The 17,489-nt window shown below is 51.5% G+C and overlaps 9 protein-coding genes across 9 annotated transcripts; 5 read left to right on the top strand and 4 right to left on the bottom strand.

Annotated features, from left to right (window-relative positions):
* Positions 1–74: 74 nt before the first annotated feature.
* POX_g09047 (uncharacterized protein) lies at positions 75–1,679 on the bottom strand (the record flags this gene model as incomplete). Its single annotated transcript, XM_050117812.1, has 5 exons — positions 75–396; positions 494–608; positions 667–784; positions 851–1,447; positions 1,536–1,679. 5 exons carry the CDS (start codon positions 1,677–1,679, stop codon positions 75–77), a joined length of 1,296 nt encoding a protein of 431 aa, XP_049965956.1.
* Positions 1,680–2,128: 449 nt separating this feature from the next.
* On the top strand, positions 2,129–3,113 carry POX_g09046 (Ubiquinone biosynthesis protein coq4; the record flags this gene model as incomplete). The annotated part of the gene is made up of 2 exons (XM_050117811.1): positions 2,129–2,336; positions 2,464–3,113. The coding sequence occupies 2 exons, from the start codon at positions 2,129–2,131 to the stop codon at positions 3,111–3,113; spliced, it is 858 nt and encodes a 285-aa protein (XP_049965955.1).
* A 322-nt stretch (positions 3,114–3,435) lies between these two features.
* Positions 3,436–4,114, bottom strand: POX_g09045 (DNA-binding protein; the record flags this gene model as incomplete). The annotated part of the gene is made up of 4 exons (XM_050117810.1): positions 3,436–3,719; positions 3,856–3,866; positions 3,943–4,031; positions 4,091–4,114. 4 exons carry the CDS (start codon positions 4,112–4,114, stop codon positions 3,436–3,438), a joined length of 408 nt encoding a protein of 135 aa, XP_049965954.1.
* Positions 4,115–6,166: 2,052 nt separating this feature from the next.
* On the top strand, positions 6,167–8,489 carry POX_g09044 (uncharacterized protein; the record flags this gene model as incomplete). The annotated part of the gene is made up of 3 exons (XM_050117809.1): positions 6,167–6,174; positions 6,236–6,842; positions 6,912–8,489. The coding sequence occupies 3 exons, from the start codon at positions 6,167–6,169 to the stop codon at positions 8,487–8,489; spliced, it is 2,193 nt and encodes a 730-aa protein (XP_049965953.1).
* Positions 8,490–9,313: 824 nt separating this feature from the next.
* POX_g09043 (Mitochondrial intermembrane space cysteine motif-containing protein MIX17) lies at positions 9,314–10,107 on the top strand (the record flags this gene model as incomplete). The annotated part of the gene is made up of 3 exons (XM_050117808.1): positions 9,314–9,531; positions 9,716–9,977; positions 10,075–10,107. 3 exons carry the CDS (start codon positions 9,314–9,316, stop codon positions 10,105–10,107), a joined length of 513 nt encoding a protein of 170 aa, XP_049965952.1.
* Positions 10,108–10,625: 518 nt separating this feature from the next.
* On the bottom strand, positions 10,626–12,209 carry POX_g09042 (uncharacterized protein; the record flags this gene model as incomplete). Its single annotated transcript, XM_050117807.1, has 5 exons — positions 10,626–10,667; positions 10,732–11,761; positions 11,830–11,948; positions 12,010–12,062; positions 12,125–12,209. 5 exons carry the CDS (start codon positions 12,207–12,209, stop codon positions 10,626–10,628), a joined length of 1,329 nt encoding a protein of 442 aa, XP_049965951.1.
* Positions 12,210–12,463: 254 nt separating this feature from the next.
* Positions 12,464–13,619, top strand: POX_g09041 (Cytochrome oxidase assembly protein shy1; the record flags this gene model as incomplete). Its single annotated transcript, XM_050117806.1, has 4 exons — positions 12,464–12,704; positions 12,767–13,279; positions 13,336–13,441; positions 13,517–13,619. The coding sequence occupies 4 exons, from the start codon at positions 12,464–12,466 to the stop codon at positions 13,617–13,619; spliced, it is 963 nt and encodes a 320-aa protein (XP_049965950.1).
* An 85-nt stretch (positions 13,620–13,704) lies between these two features.
* Positions 13,705–15,421, bottom strand: POX_g09040 (uncharacterized protein; the record flags this gene model as incomplete). Its single annotated transcript, XM_050117805.1, has 4 exons — positions 13,705–14,419; positions 14,500–14,949; positions 15,064–15,266; positions 15,332–15,421. 4 exons carry the CDS (start codon positions 15,419–15,421, stop codon positions 13,705–13,707), a joined length of 1,458 nt encoding a protein of 485 aa, XP_049965949.1.
* A 345-nt stretch (positions 15,422–15,766) lies between these two features.
* Positions 15,767–16,926, top strand: POX_g09039 (Protein CMS1; the record flags this gene model as incomplete). Its single annotated transcript, XM_050117804.1, has 5 exons — positions 15,767–16,103; positions 16,184–16,361; positions 16,454–16,552; positions 16,620–16,672; positions 16,745–16,926. 5 exons carry the CDS (start codon positions 15,767–15,769, stop codon positions 16,924–16,926), a joined length of 849 nt encoding a protein of 282 aa, XP_049965948.1.
* Positions 16,927–17,489: the final 563 nt, after the last annotated feature.

The raw sequence follows: 17,489 nt of genomic DNA, 5'->3' as shown, positions 1-17,489 counted from the left end.
CCCTCCGATGGATCCCCTTTCACGCCCTCTTGGGCACAATCCATCGTGGTTCTTGAGGTTCTCTTCCACCTGTCTTACAGATCAATGGCCACCAGAGCACTCTCACATATACTCTTGATCTGGCTCCATCGCCGCAGCAAAGTCTCTGCCTTCTGGCGATGGGCTCTCATGACTGCATGCGATTGCATCGCCTCTCGGATCGATACCATCGCCGCGTCCGCCTCGGCAGCATATGTTCGGATCCACCCCTTGATGATGGTCTCCGATTTTGCCTCGTCTAATCCTTTGGTCGAGCCTTCGAGAACATGGTTCCTCCAATCTTCTTCACTCATGTACACTAGGGCTGCCGCCACTTCAGTGCGGTAGCAGACGCCTTGAGAAATCAATTGGTAATTCCTGGCCGAAAACAATCATCAGCGAGGCCTTTCCCCCCCAAAATCAAAACCAAGTTGATATCCCCAATAGCAAGTCTTGAAAAATTTGGCCTACTCACCCGTAGTATTGATTGAGCCACAGCTCCTCTTGCTTGTCCCTGCTGTTCAAATCGCGAAAAATGATGTCGTCCAAGTAGAGGCTGTCCGAGTCATTTTTCTCCAAGACAAAGCCATCTGCAAGGAAAGCGTCAGTCGCAACCTCAGTCAGCGGTAGAGTGCGACACTTGCTCACATTCTGCCAAGAGGAGATCATTCGGATGTCCACCGTAACTCATGTATACTTCATCTCCCTCGTTGTAATCTTCGGTTGCACGAAGGGTGTATCCATCTTCGTCAAATTTGACATCACACTAGAACGCGAGTTAACGGAGGCTCTGGAGTGGTTCTTCCAGCGAACCGGCCATCAAACGACATACCTCGATATCCGCATGGTTGAAGTAGTCTGCAAAGGGAAGCATTGCCATCGCATCGTTGCGGTCCTCTGGTGGCTCTTGACCAGCCGCAACCCAGTAGAAACTCCTCGTATTCAAAATAAGCCAATGATATGAAAAAGACTTCCAGTCAATCTCCGGAATCGCCGCAGTCACGTCCGCCCACGCCTTTGACAGTCGCATTTGCTGCGCTGGGAGCAGTTTCTGATGCTCACATTCGTACTCCTTGAACCCAACGCCCTTCTGCGTCGTACTCCAATTACCGGAGATACAGGGAGGCAGCAATTGGGGCAGGTCCGGCTGTCCATTTTCTCCAGCAACCGTCTCACTGTCCGGCCACGACAGGCCGCCCAGTTCTCTTGGCCACAGAAGTGGAAGGCTATCTTCGAAGTCTTGGCGAGTGGGCCAAGCTTTTCGCCAGAGTGCATAAGGTTCAAGTTCCTCTTCACTGCCGCAGGTGAAATAGGCCGCTAAAATGGTCTGAACAGCCGTGCCTTCGCGGAATTGGTCCTTGAACAACGATGGAAGCTTTTCCATTGTCAAAATAACGCTCGCTGGAACTTGAACCACGGCCTCCCCTTTCTGAAATGACGATGATCAATCAGCTCTTCCCTTTCCACTGACGTCTTCGGATATGAACATTCTGACGCTGCAAGGCTGAGAAGCCTACCTTGATCTCTCGAGTCGCCATCATACCCAGCCCTCTACCTGGAAACCGAGCTGGTGTGACACCGAAGGCCTCGACCCCATTTTCCATGGCCCATACCGTAAAGGCTTCGTGGTCTTCACCAGGCCACCAATCTGGATTCACCATTCTTCTCGGAAATTGGCTCTCTTGCCCTTGCTGAACACACTAGATGTATCTGGCTCGTGCTGTGAGACATCGCACCGCCAAGGTGGTTTGAGTAAATAATTCATGAAACAACTAACTTACTTGAGAATATCGCGTGCTGTACGTATTTATTCGCAGCTTTGTGGCGTCTAGTCGGTATCGCTGAGATCAAATTTCTATCGCGCAGTCCAAACAATGATCCTGGTTGTACAAATTCCTCACCAATACCTTAAAATGGCCCGGCCGATCAACAGCCTGCCGAAGGCCCTCGGTGGTGGGGCGACTCGTTATCGATAAGCCCGTGCGGCGATAACTACGGGAGGCCGGATTGTCGCCGGATGCTGTCCTGTGATATCAGACCACTCCAGCGCATAACGCCGGACCTGAATACGAACCAGTCGCCGGGACGTGATTTGTATAGAGTCATCATCATGTCGGCTCTCAGAAGCCCCAGTTCCCGTGGTCTTCGTAAGCTCACTTCACATCGCTCACCACTTGCTACGAGCACCTGCCGATCATTCTCGATCCTCAATCGGCCTAAGCCCAATTACCCTGGCCATGTGCCATTGACAACAATTGAACGCGGCGCTCTGGCCCTAGGCTCGGCATTTGGTTCATTGATCAATCCCCGTAGAGCAGGTATGTTTGAGATTCTCTTGGAGCTTCGTTGTTCCTCAAGTCCTTTAGGGGACTTATCGACGCCATTGGAAAGCCTTCGCTCCCAGGCAAACTTTCCATCACTGGTTACTAACCTGAGTTGATATAGATCTTATTGCCGCGTTGGGTGAGGCGACCGCAACTCCATACTTTATCTATCGTCTTCGAGATGCGATGCTCTCCAACCCCACTGGTCGACGCATTCTTCGCGATCGCCCGCGCATAACCTCGGAGACCCTCCAAATGTCCTACCTGCGCACTCTTCCCGAGAACTCTGTTGGTCGCACGTACGCCACCTGGCTCGACCGAGAGGGTGTCTCCCCAGACACACGGGACAGTGTACAATACATTGATGATGAAGAATGTGCATACGTTATGCAGCGGTATCGCGAATGCCATGATTTCTACCACGCGGTGACGGGTCTCCCTATTTTTGTTGAAGGTGAACTGGCCTTGAAGGCATTGGAGTTCTTGAACACGCTTCTTCCTATGACCGGGTTGAGTCTCTTCGCTTTTGTTCGGATGAAGCCCGCAGAGAAGGAGCGCTTCTTGACCCTGCATTTGCCGTGGGCAATCCGCAGCGGGTTGAAAAGTGAGGAGTTGATCAATGTGTACTGGGAAGAGGTACTGGAGAAGGATGTGAATGAACTACGAGCGGAGCTCAATATCGAACAGCCACCGGATTTGAGAGAGATTCGAAAAATGATGAGGCAGCAGCAGAAGCGGGAGAAAGAAAGGCTGGAACAGATGTCGAGTTGAGATCTTTGTGACCGCTTGCTTCAGTACCGTGCCCTGTTGAGTTGTACGATTATGGCAGAGTTTCCAAAGCAGCAAGATATCCTTCTTGAATACAATGATGTACAGAACCCGAAGTGTAAGAAAACCTGCTCGTACCAGGGAAAACAAATCAGACCCCAGACCGAGACGCCCGAAGTTTCATGATGGAGATCCCAGACCAAAGTCTGAGAATCGGACGGGGAGAATCACTCTAGTCCAAATATCCAGCTCTCTCTGATTCACCTGAGAATGAAACAAAAAGTACAAAAGGCTAAGCGCAAAGAATTATTGCCATTCAACGTGGTCACAGATCGAGCAAATCATCATCGTCATCCCAGCCACCCTTGCGTCGAGTGATGACAATCTTCTGTTCCTCTTCTTCCTTCCGTTGGTTCTCGGCCACGGCGTTCAAGAGTTCCTTCAGCTGGTCCTCGGTCACCTTTTGGCGAATTTGGCCGGTCTGGGCGAGCATCATCAGACGATTCTCAATGTCGACAGCGCGGGACTCTTTGACAAGACGGATACGGCCCAGACGATCGGCGGCGGCAGGGTCGAGGATTTGGCTCATGATTGCTGAGCGGCGTTCGGCTACAGAACAATTGGTAAGAATGGTATTTCAATGGCAAAGAATCCACACTGGGTTCAAATGTCGTGATCTTCTTCCAGACTCGTCCAATGAATACGGGGAACAATATCCCGCATGAGGGAGCGAATGGCCACTTACATTCAGCTTGCCTGCATGGGCATGATTCCAGCTTAGTTCTCCTCTCATCCTCAAGAATGTGTCGGACTCATGGCACCGATCACTTACCTCCTCTGATCTTCCTGACCACCTTCCTGACTGGGTCCTCCACGCGAAGCAGCCTGCTGTTGGAGCTGCGCAAGGCGAGCTCGTCTGATCTACCTCATGTGTCAATGTTCAGTCCATCGCAACTTTAATAGCATAGTATATGAATAACCTCTTCAAGCTCTGCGTCGGCCATGATGTCTCTCGAGTGTCGTAGAGGTACCCTTTAAAGACGGAGTCCAAGTTTCTCCCCGAAATTATGTATGGACATGAGACCGAGATTGGTCCACCCCACTTTGGTGTTTTCGCCTGAGGCTGCCACGCGGGGTGGATGCCTTTTACTTGGGAGATTCACGGCGCGACAATTTTGGGTTGTGTTTAAGCACATCATTTGAAGTTCCCTGCTATATTCTCAAAAACTCAAATGGGTGAAAGTCTCAATGTATCTCTAGAGGATACTCTACTGACTCTAAAAATATCCAAGCAGTTACACCTCACAGGGGTAGATTCGGTCAAGCGCTTCCATGTTGCCTGTAATACTCGGATGTACTGCGTGGTTGCAAAAGGATCGTGTTGGATCACTCGAAAAATAGCTGTGGGGTAACGAGTAGCTTATCTGCTGTCCTTTTGGAAAATCAAATCAATTGAACTATGCTGGAGTTGACTTTAGTGGTCGAGGTGACACAATATTCCTGGGATCTTACATGCTCCAAGGAAAGTGGATACTATTTCATGAGGTGTGCTGTAGATCTGTCGAGGACTCATGACTTGATCATGCCTACTAAGATAACAATATACGTAGCAAATACCTCTCTAGGCACCCGATTTAGATAACTTTGATAGCGGGCCGATGAATGAGGGTAATATTTTTTTACGATAAGCTTGAGAGCGAAAATAACTCCAAGCCACGGGTTGCATTCTTTACCTGTTTTTTAATAGAGCTGTGACCAAATGAAACAGCAGGGAAAGAGCCCGAGCCACATCACAGTGAGCTGCTCACTGTGCATTTTTCCTTACAGAGATATAGAGTTATGAATCAGGATGATAGCCATGCATCACCCACTAGGTTTCCACCACAGGACTGTAGCCGCCTAGTGTGACCCAGGTGCATATTCTCTTGCCAATACGGAGACTAAGCTAGATTGAGCGACAAGATCCGATTCTTCACATCAACTATTGGTCTGAGCAACGGAGATGACCTCGCTAGTCATGGGCCAACCATCAAGCGTCCGGAATTCCATGCCAGACCCATTTTTGGCGGCCACGTTCTCCGGCCGCACCGCAAGCCAGCAAGTGCCCGTTGGAGGGTAAAACTAAGCGGGCGCATAGACACTTTTAAGGCGCAGGACTCCAACTGGATGCCCGTCAGCTCCGCCTCTGCTGCGCTCCACTCACCGGAGTCCGAACCTCATTTTGGGTTGATTTTAGTCTAGTGGTGCTTTTTGCTCCTTCGATTGGGCCGTAGCTAAACCCGCTCGGTTGGCCAACATGCCTAGCTCGGTATGGTGGCGATAAGCGTATCGGGATGAAGACCTCGAGCACGGAGTACGGAAACGCATACGGATGGCTTTGCAAGGTCAAAGGGAACAGCCATGAGATGTCAAAGTTCTTCCTTATGAGGGGGCAAAATAAAAGAAAAATGGTCAAAGGCGCAATGACGGACAAACATCTAGTTGTTGGGCTGTGAATCGCTGTTCCATTCAACAAACCCGCCAAAGTTGTCCGCCGAGGCAGCCTAATTGCCAACCGGGCGCCTATCGAGTGCCAAGATTCAACCTTCTTCGGGCTTTCCGGTGATAGTATGACTAAGCGCCCTCCGACGGGAGTGGAAGCCCGGAGGTCGCCTCTCCATTGCTGCCACCTCCCAGGTCATCCTCAGCTTTGCCTCTTCGTGCACTATACCGGTGGAGTTCTCACCCACTGAAACCTCGCCTCTGTCTTGATTTCCATCCTTTTATCCTTCCCCCCGTCCTTGTTCCAGTCTCTCCTTTCCCGCCCTTTTGGAGGCCTTCATTGTACCAGTCTACAACCGCCCGGCTATTCTTGGCGATCCCACCTAGTCTCCAGCACGCTTGCGGGGTTGGCCTTGCATCTCCAACCTTAACTTGTGTATTCTGTGAATGGCTTTGGCAATTCAGCCTTTGCCGGAACGGCAGTCTTTCTAAATTCGAAGACGGACGTCAATTGAACGCAAGTGACACCGGTCATTGCAAGATTCCCTCCTTTAGCGCCGTTTACGTCACTCATCATGGCCGAGTAAGCTTTGGGTCAATTGGAGATCGGCGGTGATCGCGGGTGTGCTAACATGGGACTTCAGCTTAATTTCATTCCAAACATACTATCCCAGTGCTTTACGTCGCCCGTCCTCAACCATGATTCCCCGCCACGCTCACAAGCGCTCGCTGTCCTCGGACCCCCGGGCTCTTTCTCCAGACCGAACGATCACCAAAGCTCGATCGACTACCAATCTGGCCGACGTAGTCAAGCAGCCGCAGTCGAATTATGAAGAAACTAATTTTAACACCTTAAAAGATCCCCGATTGATGATCCCAATCGAGACTTCATCATCCAGATCCTCATCCCACCACCCAGACCTCAGCAATGAAGTGGCTGCGCTGAGCGTCAAGCTCATTCAAGCCATCAACAACCAAACTACTCTCGATGATAACCTCGCAGCAACGAGGCAAGAATTGGAGGTGGCTTTGAACAAGATCAAGACTCTCGAATCCGAGAATGAGAAGTACCGCCGGGACCTGGCAGACCAGGTGTACGTCAAGAAAGCAGATGCAGACAAGGAGCTCACTCGAATGAGAAGTCTGCTCGCAGAGGAAACCGCTCAGCGCTTAACTGCGGAAAAGGCAAAGAAGTCCATCGAACAGGAGCTGGAAACGTTAACAGCCGATCTCTTCGAGGAAGCCAATAAGGTTCGTGATGGTCCATTTCCGATAATGTCCCTCCTCGTGGAAGATTATCTAGGCTTACAGGTCTTCTAGATGGTTGCTGCTGCTAAGATTGAGCGAGAGGCGGTTGAGAAGAAAAATGAGCAGTTGCGCTCACAGATCAAGGATACAGAGTCGCTTCTTGCCTCGCATCAAGATCAACTCGCCGAACTCAAGTCTGTTATGCAAGGCATGAATCTCTCTCAAGAGGACATCGACGCCCGCACGCACGTTTCCACGGGCCCTCCCTCGCCAGCTGTTCCGTCGCACTGGGTCACTGCTGCCACTCAAGACTCGAGTGCAGAGAATGCCACAGCATCTACCGCTCATGCCGCGGAACTGAAACCAGGTCCCACATGTAATTTCCCTGACAGGATCCGGCTCGTTTGTCGGACCGATCAACAGGCATTTGAAGAATTCAAAGAATTGCTCACACTTCCACGGAACTCAAAGCCACCCAGTCGTGCAGGAAGCGGGTCTTATGCAGGATTGAATGTGATGAGTCTGGCAAGTTTTGCAACTGGGGGATCTACGTCGGCCACCTCCTCGCCCACCAAAGGGTTGCCGCAGTCACCGAATGGGAGCCTGTCGTCGCAAAACGGTCCGCATGTTCCTTTGAAGGACACTCGCTTTTACAAGCGAGTGGTTGTTGAGGACATTGAACCGACATTGCGACTGGACCTTGCTCCGGGAATCTCATGGCTTACCCGCCGGACTGTCTTAACCGGCATCTGTGAGGGTACCCTCATCGTGGAGCCTATTCCACCAGCGGCAAAGAAGTTTGATTTCCCTTGCTCGACCTGTGGCGAACGCAGACAGGGCCCGGAAGCAGAGCGTACTCATCGTTTCCGGACCTCGGATAGCGAATCTGCTCAGCGTTACTCTCTTTGCGGTGCCTGCCTCGAGAGGATTCGATCGTGCTGCGAGTTCACCGGCTATCTGCGCCTCATCCTCGATGGACACCTACGAGCAGGTGACGTTGAAGAGGAAAAAGAGATCTGGGAGGAAACTGTCCGATTGCGGGAGCGCATGTTCTGGTCTCGCATCGCAGGCGGTGTGGTGCCAATCTCTCATGGGCCCGTCGAGTCTCATTCTGGTTCGAAATCCTCGAATAGTCTCGATGATCATTCCCGGGAGGGTGGCTTGGCTGCGCAGCCAGCGCACGACAGTCACTCCGAGTTCCAGATTGTCGACGTCACTCCGAAACCAGAGGCCTTTACACAAGCGCACGGAGACTCCAGACCAGTGACGCCTGAACTTCCGCCATTCGATAGCGAGAAACACGCAGAGTCTCCAGAACAGCCGCCGCAACGGCGGGACTCTGTTAGCTCTGACCATAGCGTATACGAAGAAGCACCCGTCGAGCTCTCCGAAATTTCTCAGGATGCCCAGCCAGGAGAGACCTCAGTCGCTCCGGAGAAGTCCATTGCTGGTGGAACCGACTCCGATTTCAGTACATCAGTCGTTCGTCCAAACACACCGTCTCATGAACACGCAAACTCAGAAGTTAAGCCATCTTTCTGTGAACCCGTCATACACCCTCCGACTCCATCTGCGGATGACGAGGGCTCTGATGCTCGGCCTCGCATCAAAGATGAGGCCTTGAAACTGGATGCCCCCGTATCTCATTGAGTCGAAGCCGAGGGCTTTGAACTCCAACGCCCGTGAGCTATATTGCTTTGGCACCACGACCATCCCGTCTATGAGCACAACGACCACACGGACACGCCCGTGTTTCATGACCTGATTCTCGCATTGTCTGCGCTCTTTCTCCCTCCCACCTTTGCTTTGAACACGTTCATAGACTGACTTTTGTTTCTTCTGACAACGCTGCCCTCAACTTTAAATCACCCTTCCCCTGCCTGTTCGCATGCTCACTTTTCTGCCTCCTTCGCCTTCTCTTCTCGTCGATATCCCCGTTTGATTGCTATACGGCAGCGTTGGTCTTTCTTTTTCCATGTATTATTAAACTTTCACTCTGCAGTCATATGAACGTCCTCTACGTGCAAATACAATAATAATCTGTTTTTGACATGAGACTTGACATAGCCCCCTGGTGACTTTGCACCTCTGTACTTCAGTATCACCTATAGGGACCTAAACAGCAACTTCTTTACAGACCTCTTGTCCTCGCATCTCGCATGGCTGCGCGCCTGATCCTCACCTGGCGAACGGTCAGATGACCAACACAGGCTCAGGTCAGGTGATTATAGTGGTTGCCACTTTCAGGAACGAGCCAATCATCGTCCAGATTGTCTTCCGTCCCTTCGGAGTTTGTCGTGCAGTATCCGGCTGACTCATCCGTGCGCCGGGGCGGGCTTTGCCATTCTAGCTTCTTCCGAGTCTCCACCCCATACTGTACTTTTATCGACACCGTCCCGCAACTCTTTCACCTCCAAGCAACAGATCAATTTCTCGTCGCCTCACATCCTCTTCTCCCACACAAATCCGCCACGATGCCTCGCCAACAACGCCGTGCTGCTCCTACTCCTGCGCGTAGCGCCCCTACCCGTCCTACCGCGGCTCCTGCCCGGCCCGCCGCACCTGCTTCCCAGCAGTCGCAGCCTCACTCAACGGCCGCGCACCCCAGCCAGGCTACCCCTATGCAGCAGGCTGCTCCTGTCCAGCAAAGCTCTGGCGGTGGCTTCCTGAGCCAAATCGCCTCGACCGCTGCGTAAGTGTCGTATCTCCAGCTTGTACATTCTCCACTGGGCCTCAGCCCTCGGATGATCGACGAAAAAAACATTCTCGACCCGAGAAAATCCGGGGGTCCATCTTCTTTCCCCGAGACTTCTGCTGCCTTGTGATCTTTCATGTCATCTCTAGCATGTGTGACTAATATTGAGTCCTTCCCATAGTGGTGTCGCTGCTGGTCATGTCGCTGCCACCGGTATCACCAACGCTCTCGGCTGGGGCTCCAGCTCCCACTCCGCTCCTGCCGAGGCCCAACAGGCCGCCCCGGCCGAGAACCAGTCCATGGACAACGGTCTGTGGCAAAGCAGCGCTTCCCAGTCAGCCTTTGAGACTCCCGCTTGCGACACCGACATTCGCAACTTCCGTCGCTGCATGGACGACAACAAGGGTGATATGACTATTTGCGGTTGGTACTTGGACCAGCTGGTAAGTGCTTGATCAAGACTGCTTCTTCCTTTTGGCAATGAGACTCGCTGGTCATTCGCTCAAAATTCACTGCGCAACTGTCTAACAAATACTACAGAAGGCCTGCCAGGCTGCTGCCAAGCCCTACTAAGTACTTTGACCCAGTTTGAAACTGGTGCAAATGTGCCTGTAGGGTTAACAAGGAATGCTTCGTTTCGACCTCAGATTTGGTTGAAGAGCTCACCTGAACTATATGGGCCGGATTCGTTAGCATTGAATCTGGACTCCTGAAATAATTCCACCTTGCATCGCGACTATATTATCGCTTGTTTTTGTACCTTATATACCATCTCAGCTCGTCATCGAAAAGATATGATCCCCCGGTGTTTGTGATCTCTGAGCTTGTGGCTATTGTGTCATGGTCAGAGACCCAAAATCCACCATACAGAAAGCATTTAAGCCTTTCGCTCAGCCGCATTCATTACATTTTAACTGCGCAGACAAGAACTTCTTTAAACTTTCCATTTCGAACATATGGAGTATTGTCATAGAGTACCGACAGAACGAAATCGAGGCGCCAGCGCTGTCCTCATAAGAATACGAACATTAAGCCACTTGCACGACTATTATTCATGCTCCTCGTGCAGATAATTGAATTTCTTGGGTGTCTCAATCATTCTTGCGCTCCGAAGCTCGCGGCTCGAAATTCAACTAAAAGAAAAATGATAATGAGCATGAGTAGTGCCCACAAATAAAAGTCAGGCCATTCGTTTACCTGATTCCCGTTGTAAAACTGACTATCATCACGACCGCCTTGTTGATCATGCAATGTGCGAATATTCGGTCCCCCAGTTCGAGGTCGTTGCGCATTTTCGACCGGGGCGGTGCTAGCCGACGGGGCCTGTGTGCTGCTTTCCGTCGCACTGGATGCATAGCCAAGGAATGAACCAACGAGATTTGTCGCGATACTAGCTGCCGAAGTGACCACGCCGTAGACTGCCGAGAGACCACGCGTGGGCAAGCTGGTGGCAGCTGATGCATACGCCTCGGTGTAAGAAGCGACGGGGATCATGACCAGATTGGCGGTTGAGCCGAGACCCAGGTCTCGAAGAGCTTGGGACTCTTCACTTGTGGATAGTGTACGACTAGGTAAAGGGGTAAGAACATGTTTCAGGTTGTATGGTCGTCTGTCATCGGTCATCTGCTGGTCTAGCCATGGGCGGACGTCATTGCGTATCGTTTGGGTTGGTGTGAAGCTGGAGCGGATAGATCGGCCGTCGAACAGGCGAACCTGAAGACGATACTCCGTTGGAGGTCCGCGGGGTACAGCAGGCCGGGGTTGAGGCTTAGTCTCTTCGGTTGTGGCTGGGCTTGCTTTGCTGGTGGAGGGCTTTCTTGGGGATTGAGGAGTGACGGATGGAGACTTCGTATGCCGTACTGGATTGGATCTTTTTTCCTGCTTTACCGGCTGGGACATTGGAGCTGGTGGATCATCGAATTTGGCTGGATTTGACTGCTGCGCATGCGAGCCCTTCGCCGGCTGCAATGTCTGCGAAGTAGAGCCCGGTGAAGAAGGACTTGCTTCGCTCGATGATTGTCTTGGCGCCGATTTGGTCGAGATTGGCGATGTAGTGGAGGAAACAGGAGACGAGTGATGATTAGCAGCAGCTGGGATAGCCGTGTGTTGTTGTACTGAAGACGTTGTTGGCTGAGAACCTTTCCGTTCATGTAATACCGTAGTCAGCCGGTCTTTGAAGGCTTCCTTCGATATGCCAGGCAGCAAGTACTCCTCAAGTTTGCCATTCCTGTAGATTTGCTAGGTCAGTCATTGCCTCCAGTCAGAGACTGAATGATCCCCAAGCAATGGACCTACTTGATCACAATTACTGCAGGAAACTCTGCAATTGGGCAGAATGAACTGAGGAAGCCTGCCTCTTGGCTTCCTGCTGTGAGGCGTAGAGTGACGGATCCATGGCGAAGTAACTGCGCGACCTTTGACGGGCTATTGATAAATCTTTCCTTTTGTGAGACAGACTATGACTCAGAGACATACCTCATCATCTTTGAAGTATTCATCCTCCCAGGTTGAGCTCAAAGGGGCGTTATCTGCATGTGCTGGAGCTCAGATGGGGTCCGATCGACCAGATGCGGGGAGATAGAGCACGAACCTCGGACAAAGCAGACTACTGCTTTAGAGTCACGAACTGCCTGGGCAATTCCATCTTGCAAGGATCCTTCAAAGAAGACAGTCATGCTTGCATGTCAGACCAGAAGCACTGCTGTGAATTGCTTGCGTGACCCTTGACGCGCTGTCGGTATTGTTGCCAGAACAAGGTTACCGTTCTCGGCAGGTGGACTGCGGAGAGCTGGTCGGGGAAATCGGAGGAACGTGACCACCGCCGCCTGCAAAGTCCGAGCTCCCGCCGCCTGTTTTCTTTCTTCCACAACACGCTCCAGGCTTTGACTATCGTGGGCATTACAAGAGCAACAATACTACTGATTTTAGCATGCGATCAATACTCTCGGTCGTCCAGCGGACCTCCGTAGGAGTCTGGTCAGCTCCAGCACGCGGAGCCCAGACGAGCGTACTGGCATGGAAAGCAGATGGAGTCTGCTCAAGATGCCGTCTGCAGCAGAGTCGCCAATTCTCGAACTCGCGGCCAGTCACCGATTCCCTCTTGAACGTCGACCATCCAGCCAAGCTGGTGAGAGTCAATCGGAAGCATGGCCCTGGCCTAATTATCCTCGGTGAGTGAATTCCCACCTTGTGCGCAATGACAGTGTCGCTCATTCTCTCGTATCGGAAATAGCTCTGATTCCAATCATTGCGTTCGGTCTGGGCACATGGCAAGTTCAGCGCTTGGACAGAAAGACAAAGATGATCGCCAAATTTGAAGACCGTTTGATCAAGCCTCCGCTTCCGCTGCCGCCACGAGTTGATCCCAACGCTATTTCGGATTTCGATTACCGCCGTGTGGTCGCTACCGGTCGCTACCGTCACGACCAAGAGATGCTGGTTGGACCTCGAATGAACGATGGCGAAGACGGCTTCCAAGTTGTGACACCCCTTGAGCGTGGAGACGGCCAAAGCACAATTCTCGTCAACCGTGGCTGGATCTCCCGAAAGTTGATGAATCAAAAGGACCGCCCTGAGGGCTTGCCTCAAGGCGAGGTTGTCGTGGAAGGTCTACTGCGAGAGCCGTGGAAGAAAAACATGTTCACCCCCGTGAACAAGCCCGAAGAAGGCAAATTCTACTTCCCAGACATTCAGCAGATGGCTGACCTGACAGGTAGCCAGCCAGTTTGGATTGAAGAGACTATGGGTAAGACTATTTTGAGTTGTCGCAAATCTATCGATTCCTTGCTGACCATCGTTCAGTTCCTGAGTTGGTCGAAATATATGATCGTATTGCAAAGGGACGACCTGTTGGGCGCGCCGCGGAAGTCAACCTGCGAAATAACCACGCCCAGTATATTTTCACCTGGTAAGTTGAGCTCCGGTCGAGCCATGTCCCACTCCGTGACGCATCCTTTAGAGGCAGCGTTAACCATTTCCGAAGGTACGGCTTGTCATTGGCCACGTCCATCATGCTTTGGATGGTAGTGCGCAAGAAGCCGAATGACGCCTTGCGCCGAGTGCGCCAGAATCGCAACTGGTCGTAGAGCGCTGCACGTCCTGTCTCATATGCATACTTCCTCGGCGTTTTGAATATTTGTAAGACTATGCTCTGTTTCGGTTCTGATGCGATCATGGAGGCATCGCCAGTCTCATGTCTTGTTGGAGTTCCTTTGGCAGGTGCTTCTGGGCCAAAGAAAACATCGTGGTGGTGCTGTTGATGTGTCGTTGTCTATGAATCACTGGGTTAGCAACGTTGAGTTTTCCCCAAATCGACTGGACAGCATGATACCTTTTCAAAAGGGTGGCCACGTCGCTTTCGTCGATAGTCTTGCGCCCGGCGTGCTTGGAGTATGCTGCCAGGTCCTGGCTCACTTGTTCAAAGTACCAAGATGATGCTTGTTCAATGGCAGCCAACGTGGCTTTGCTGATTTTGGCATTCGAACCCGATCCAGCACGAGCGAATTGGCTGGCCAACTTCTTCACTACCCCAGCCGGTAAGCTGGGCACTGGAATTCCGTGTCGTGAGACCTTCTTCTGCTTCCCCTGCGTGGGCGCAGCTTCGTCTCGCAAACCACCTCCTACCATCCCTGGACTTTGACTAGGAGACACCGCGGGCGGGAACTCGAGACCGAATCCAAATCCAGCACCTACATCATGATCGTCACCATCATTAGCACCGCCATCGGAAGGTGTGGCGGGAACTGGCTGTATGTCGCCTGGAGATAGGCGGAACCCGTCCGTGTCTTCAATGTCCTCTCCCAGAGGTTCGTCGTCGAGTGGGATTGCGTTTGGCGATGGAAAGTTCATCTCGATATGGAACCGGCCCAAGTCTTCGGTCTCTCCACTATTTGTAAATTATTAGTCACTGGACACCGAAGAAAAAAGAGCATGTTGGGCAATGTGCCTCGAATTAAGAAAACTTACCCTCGGTCAAAGTCTCCTCCACTAATCATTGTATCATCGGCAAATCCGTCCTCGCCCACAATTCCTGTGTCTTCCTCGATTTCCTCGTCACTTTCCAATCGAGCGTCTCCAAAATCCTCGCTCATGCGCGCGGCGCGGTCTATCATTGACAGCCGCTCTTTGTCACGAATGGCGAGATCCCTCCGCGGAAACTCGACCGACTGGTAGGTGAGATCCTCCTCATCAAAGGCTATAGACAGCCGCGGTGGCGGCATATCCGGGCTTCCCTCTTCACTGGCCTCCATACTCTCTTGAAGGGGAAGTGAAAGCCGCGGCCGTTCCAACTCAGGCTCATTGTCGAGTTCTTCAATCTCATCGAGTTGTTGTTCCACAGGTTTGACTTCCTCTTGAGGTGATGACTCGATGGGTTTGGAGACTGGCGCTAATTCTGTGATTTGGAAAGGCAGACATCTGTAAGTAAAAGGTGCTGTCTGGAATGCCCATCATAGGCACGCCATTTGGAAACAGAAACCACCTACTTCGTCCTAAGTTCCGTAAAATGTCAAAAGTGGTCTCCCGTTGTACTCGGCCGCTTCGCCGGCGATCGCGCCCTGGAGTATTAGCGGCTCTTTGTTGTCGCGCGCGCAATCCATAGGGCGTCGATGGTGCTGCTGAGGCTCTGGCTCGGGGTGTATATCGGGATGCTGATCGTTGCGCGGAGGGGTCAATGTGGTAATGAGGCGGCTGGGTGTGAGCGGATAGCGCGTGTGACTTGGAAGTCGTTGTAGCTGTCTCGATCCATAAGTACTCGACGCTTTGACGCTCGGCCATGTCACCGAATTTTTCTACTTACCCCGGTCAAGGTGGTCTCACCGGAGGGTGTGCTTGTCCCAAGATTAGGGTTGGCCGTTGATCGGCGGTTGCGCGCCTTCGGGGTAGACATTGTGATGAGGGAGGCTAGTCGTCTCCCCTTCCCTTCAGCAGCGACCGAATGCTTTCCGCCTCGGTTCGTTGTATCAAGCTGGAAATGAAGAGCTCCTCGGGGTACGAGGGCAGGGACTTGCTCGATTGAAAATGGGAGAGCAGTTGGAGAAGAGCGGCGCGTCTTCGCAATAACATGCGGGCCCGGCTCTGATTGGACAATTCTTATCGATAGACAGCTGCTTAATCAGCCCTCTTTTATCGGCCCGGTCTTTTTTTTTGCGACGGTTGATGTACGAAATCTTGGAGAGGTGCTAATCAAGTCAAGCTCTTCCATTACAGCACGGAATTTTCAATCTTAGACACTATGGCTGACAGCAAAGCTCCACAAGGCCTTTCGGCCAAGCTCGACAAGAAGCGCAAGCGTCAGGCCGAGGAAACGACGAAGGAGGACAAGCCCGAACCCGCACCCGCAGCAGACTCGACCGCCGGCGGAGAAGGGTCGGGCAAGAAGAAGCGCAAGAAGAATAAGAAGAACAAGGCGCAGTCCGAGCAGGATGTCAAGTCGCAAGATCGGAAGAGCGGGATTGACGAATCCATTGGCAAAATGGACGGGCGGTTGTTGGCCGACTACTTTGCTCAACGAGCGCAAAAGCTCGACAAGGAGCTTTCAGCCGTGGAATTGGGTGATCTTTCTGTTCCAGGTATGTACCCTTGAGCTGAGCTGTTTTTTGTCTTTCACTCGGTTTAAATTTCATTTACATCTTGCTTACACGATGATTAGACTCTGCTTTCCTCGACACAACGTCGTTTGCCGAGCCACGGAATCTGGAAAAGCTTCCCAGCTACCTCAAGTCATTCAGCCCCAAGGGCGCCGACCTTGCAAAAGCATCGGAGCAGAAAGGAACTCCGCATACATTGGTTATTTCTGCCGCTGCACTCAGAGCTGCAGATGTTGTCAGGTGCGACACACTAGTCCTATGCGCCGGATATCCCAAGGCTCTCTCTTCTTGTTTTTTTGGGCTAACGTGAGACTAATTCGCCATTGAAACAGAGCACTTCGAAGCTTTCAAACGAAAGAGTCCATTGTTGGCAAATTATTTGCCAAGCACATCAAGTTGGAAGAGGCCAAGCAGTTCCTTGAGCGTGCGCGGTATGTCACATTCGTCTTCATAGCCCTTACAGCAAACTCTTGAACCTTTTCTAATCGATTTTTATAGGACTGGAATTGGCGCTGGTACCCCGGCTAGAATATCAGATTTGATTGAGTGTGGTATGTTTTGCTGTTTCCCTCCATCAGCCGCCGACTCTGTCCCATATTCTTTTTAACACTTCTTCCGAGTAGGTTCCCTGAAGCTGGATGAGTTACAGCGCATCGTCATCGACGGATCTCATATCGATCAGAAGCAGCGTGGGATTTTCGACATGAAGGAGACACATTTCCCTCTTCTGAAGCTTTTGACACGACCAGAATTGCGTGACAGATATGGCGCTTCGAAGAATAAGGTGCAGATTCTTGTATTCTAGATATCTACGGGTCGAGATGTCTTGGGAGCAAAAGTTTTTCTATATATGTATATTTCTCATGGCGGGCGTTACTGGCTTCCGGTTGGAATGCGATTATTGTTTTGTACAGCGGAATTTGATCATGTCACTATCGATAGCAAATTCTCCAACCAAATTCACTGCGCATGATTGAATGAGGTCAGTATAGAACACTCGTCGTCCACGCCATTTACATCGAATCCCGCAACAGGCCAGTGACTTCGCCTTATCATGCATGGGTTAAAGCGACGAAGGTCGCTCGGCATGGCGGCATCAAACTTTTCTCCCTGAGTGACTACATATTCATGTGATCTTGCCCGAAATAAAACTTTGTAGGTGACCAAGGCCCAACCCTACCTAATTCCAAAAGGTTTTCGAGAAACGTTCAAATAAATTGGAGAGTATAACAGTAACCCGAACACAGTGCCTCGTCTTACGCGCATGTTGATTCGCCCTTAATCCAGGAAACCCTTGCAACCATACTATTATGAGGAAATTTCCAGACTTGATCATTTAAAATGCCAATATTACGGGAAGAGCAAACC

The sequence above is a fragment of the Penicillium oxalicum genome, chromosome VII (genome assembly GCF_001723175.1).
Source record: "Penicillium oxalicum strain HP7-1 chromosome VII, whole genome shotgun sequence".
NCBI lineage: Eukaryota > Fungi > Ascomycota > Eurotiomycetes > Eurotiales > Aspergillaceae > Penicillium > Penicillium oxalicum.
The sequence above is the reverse complement of the archived record's forward strand: the minus strand, read 5'-3'. Positions and strand labels throughout refer to the sequence as shown.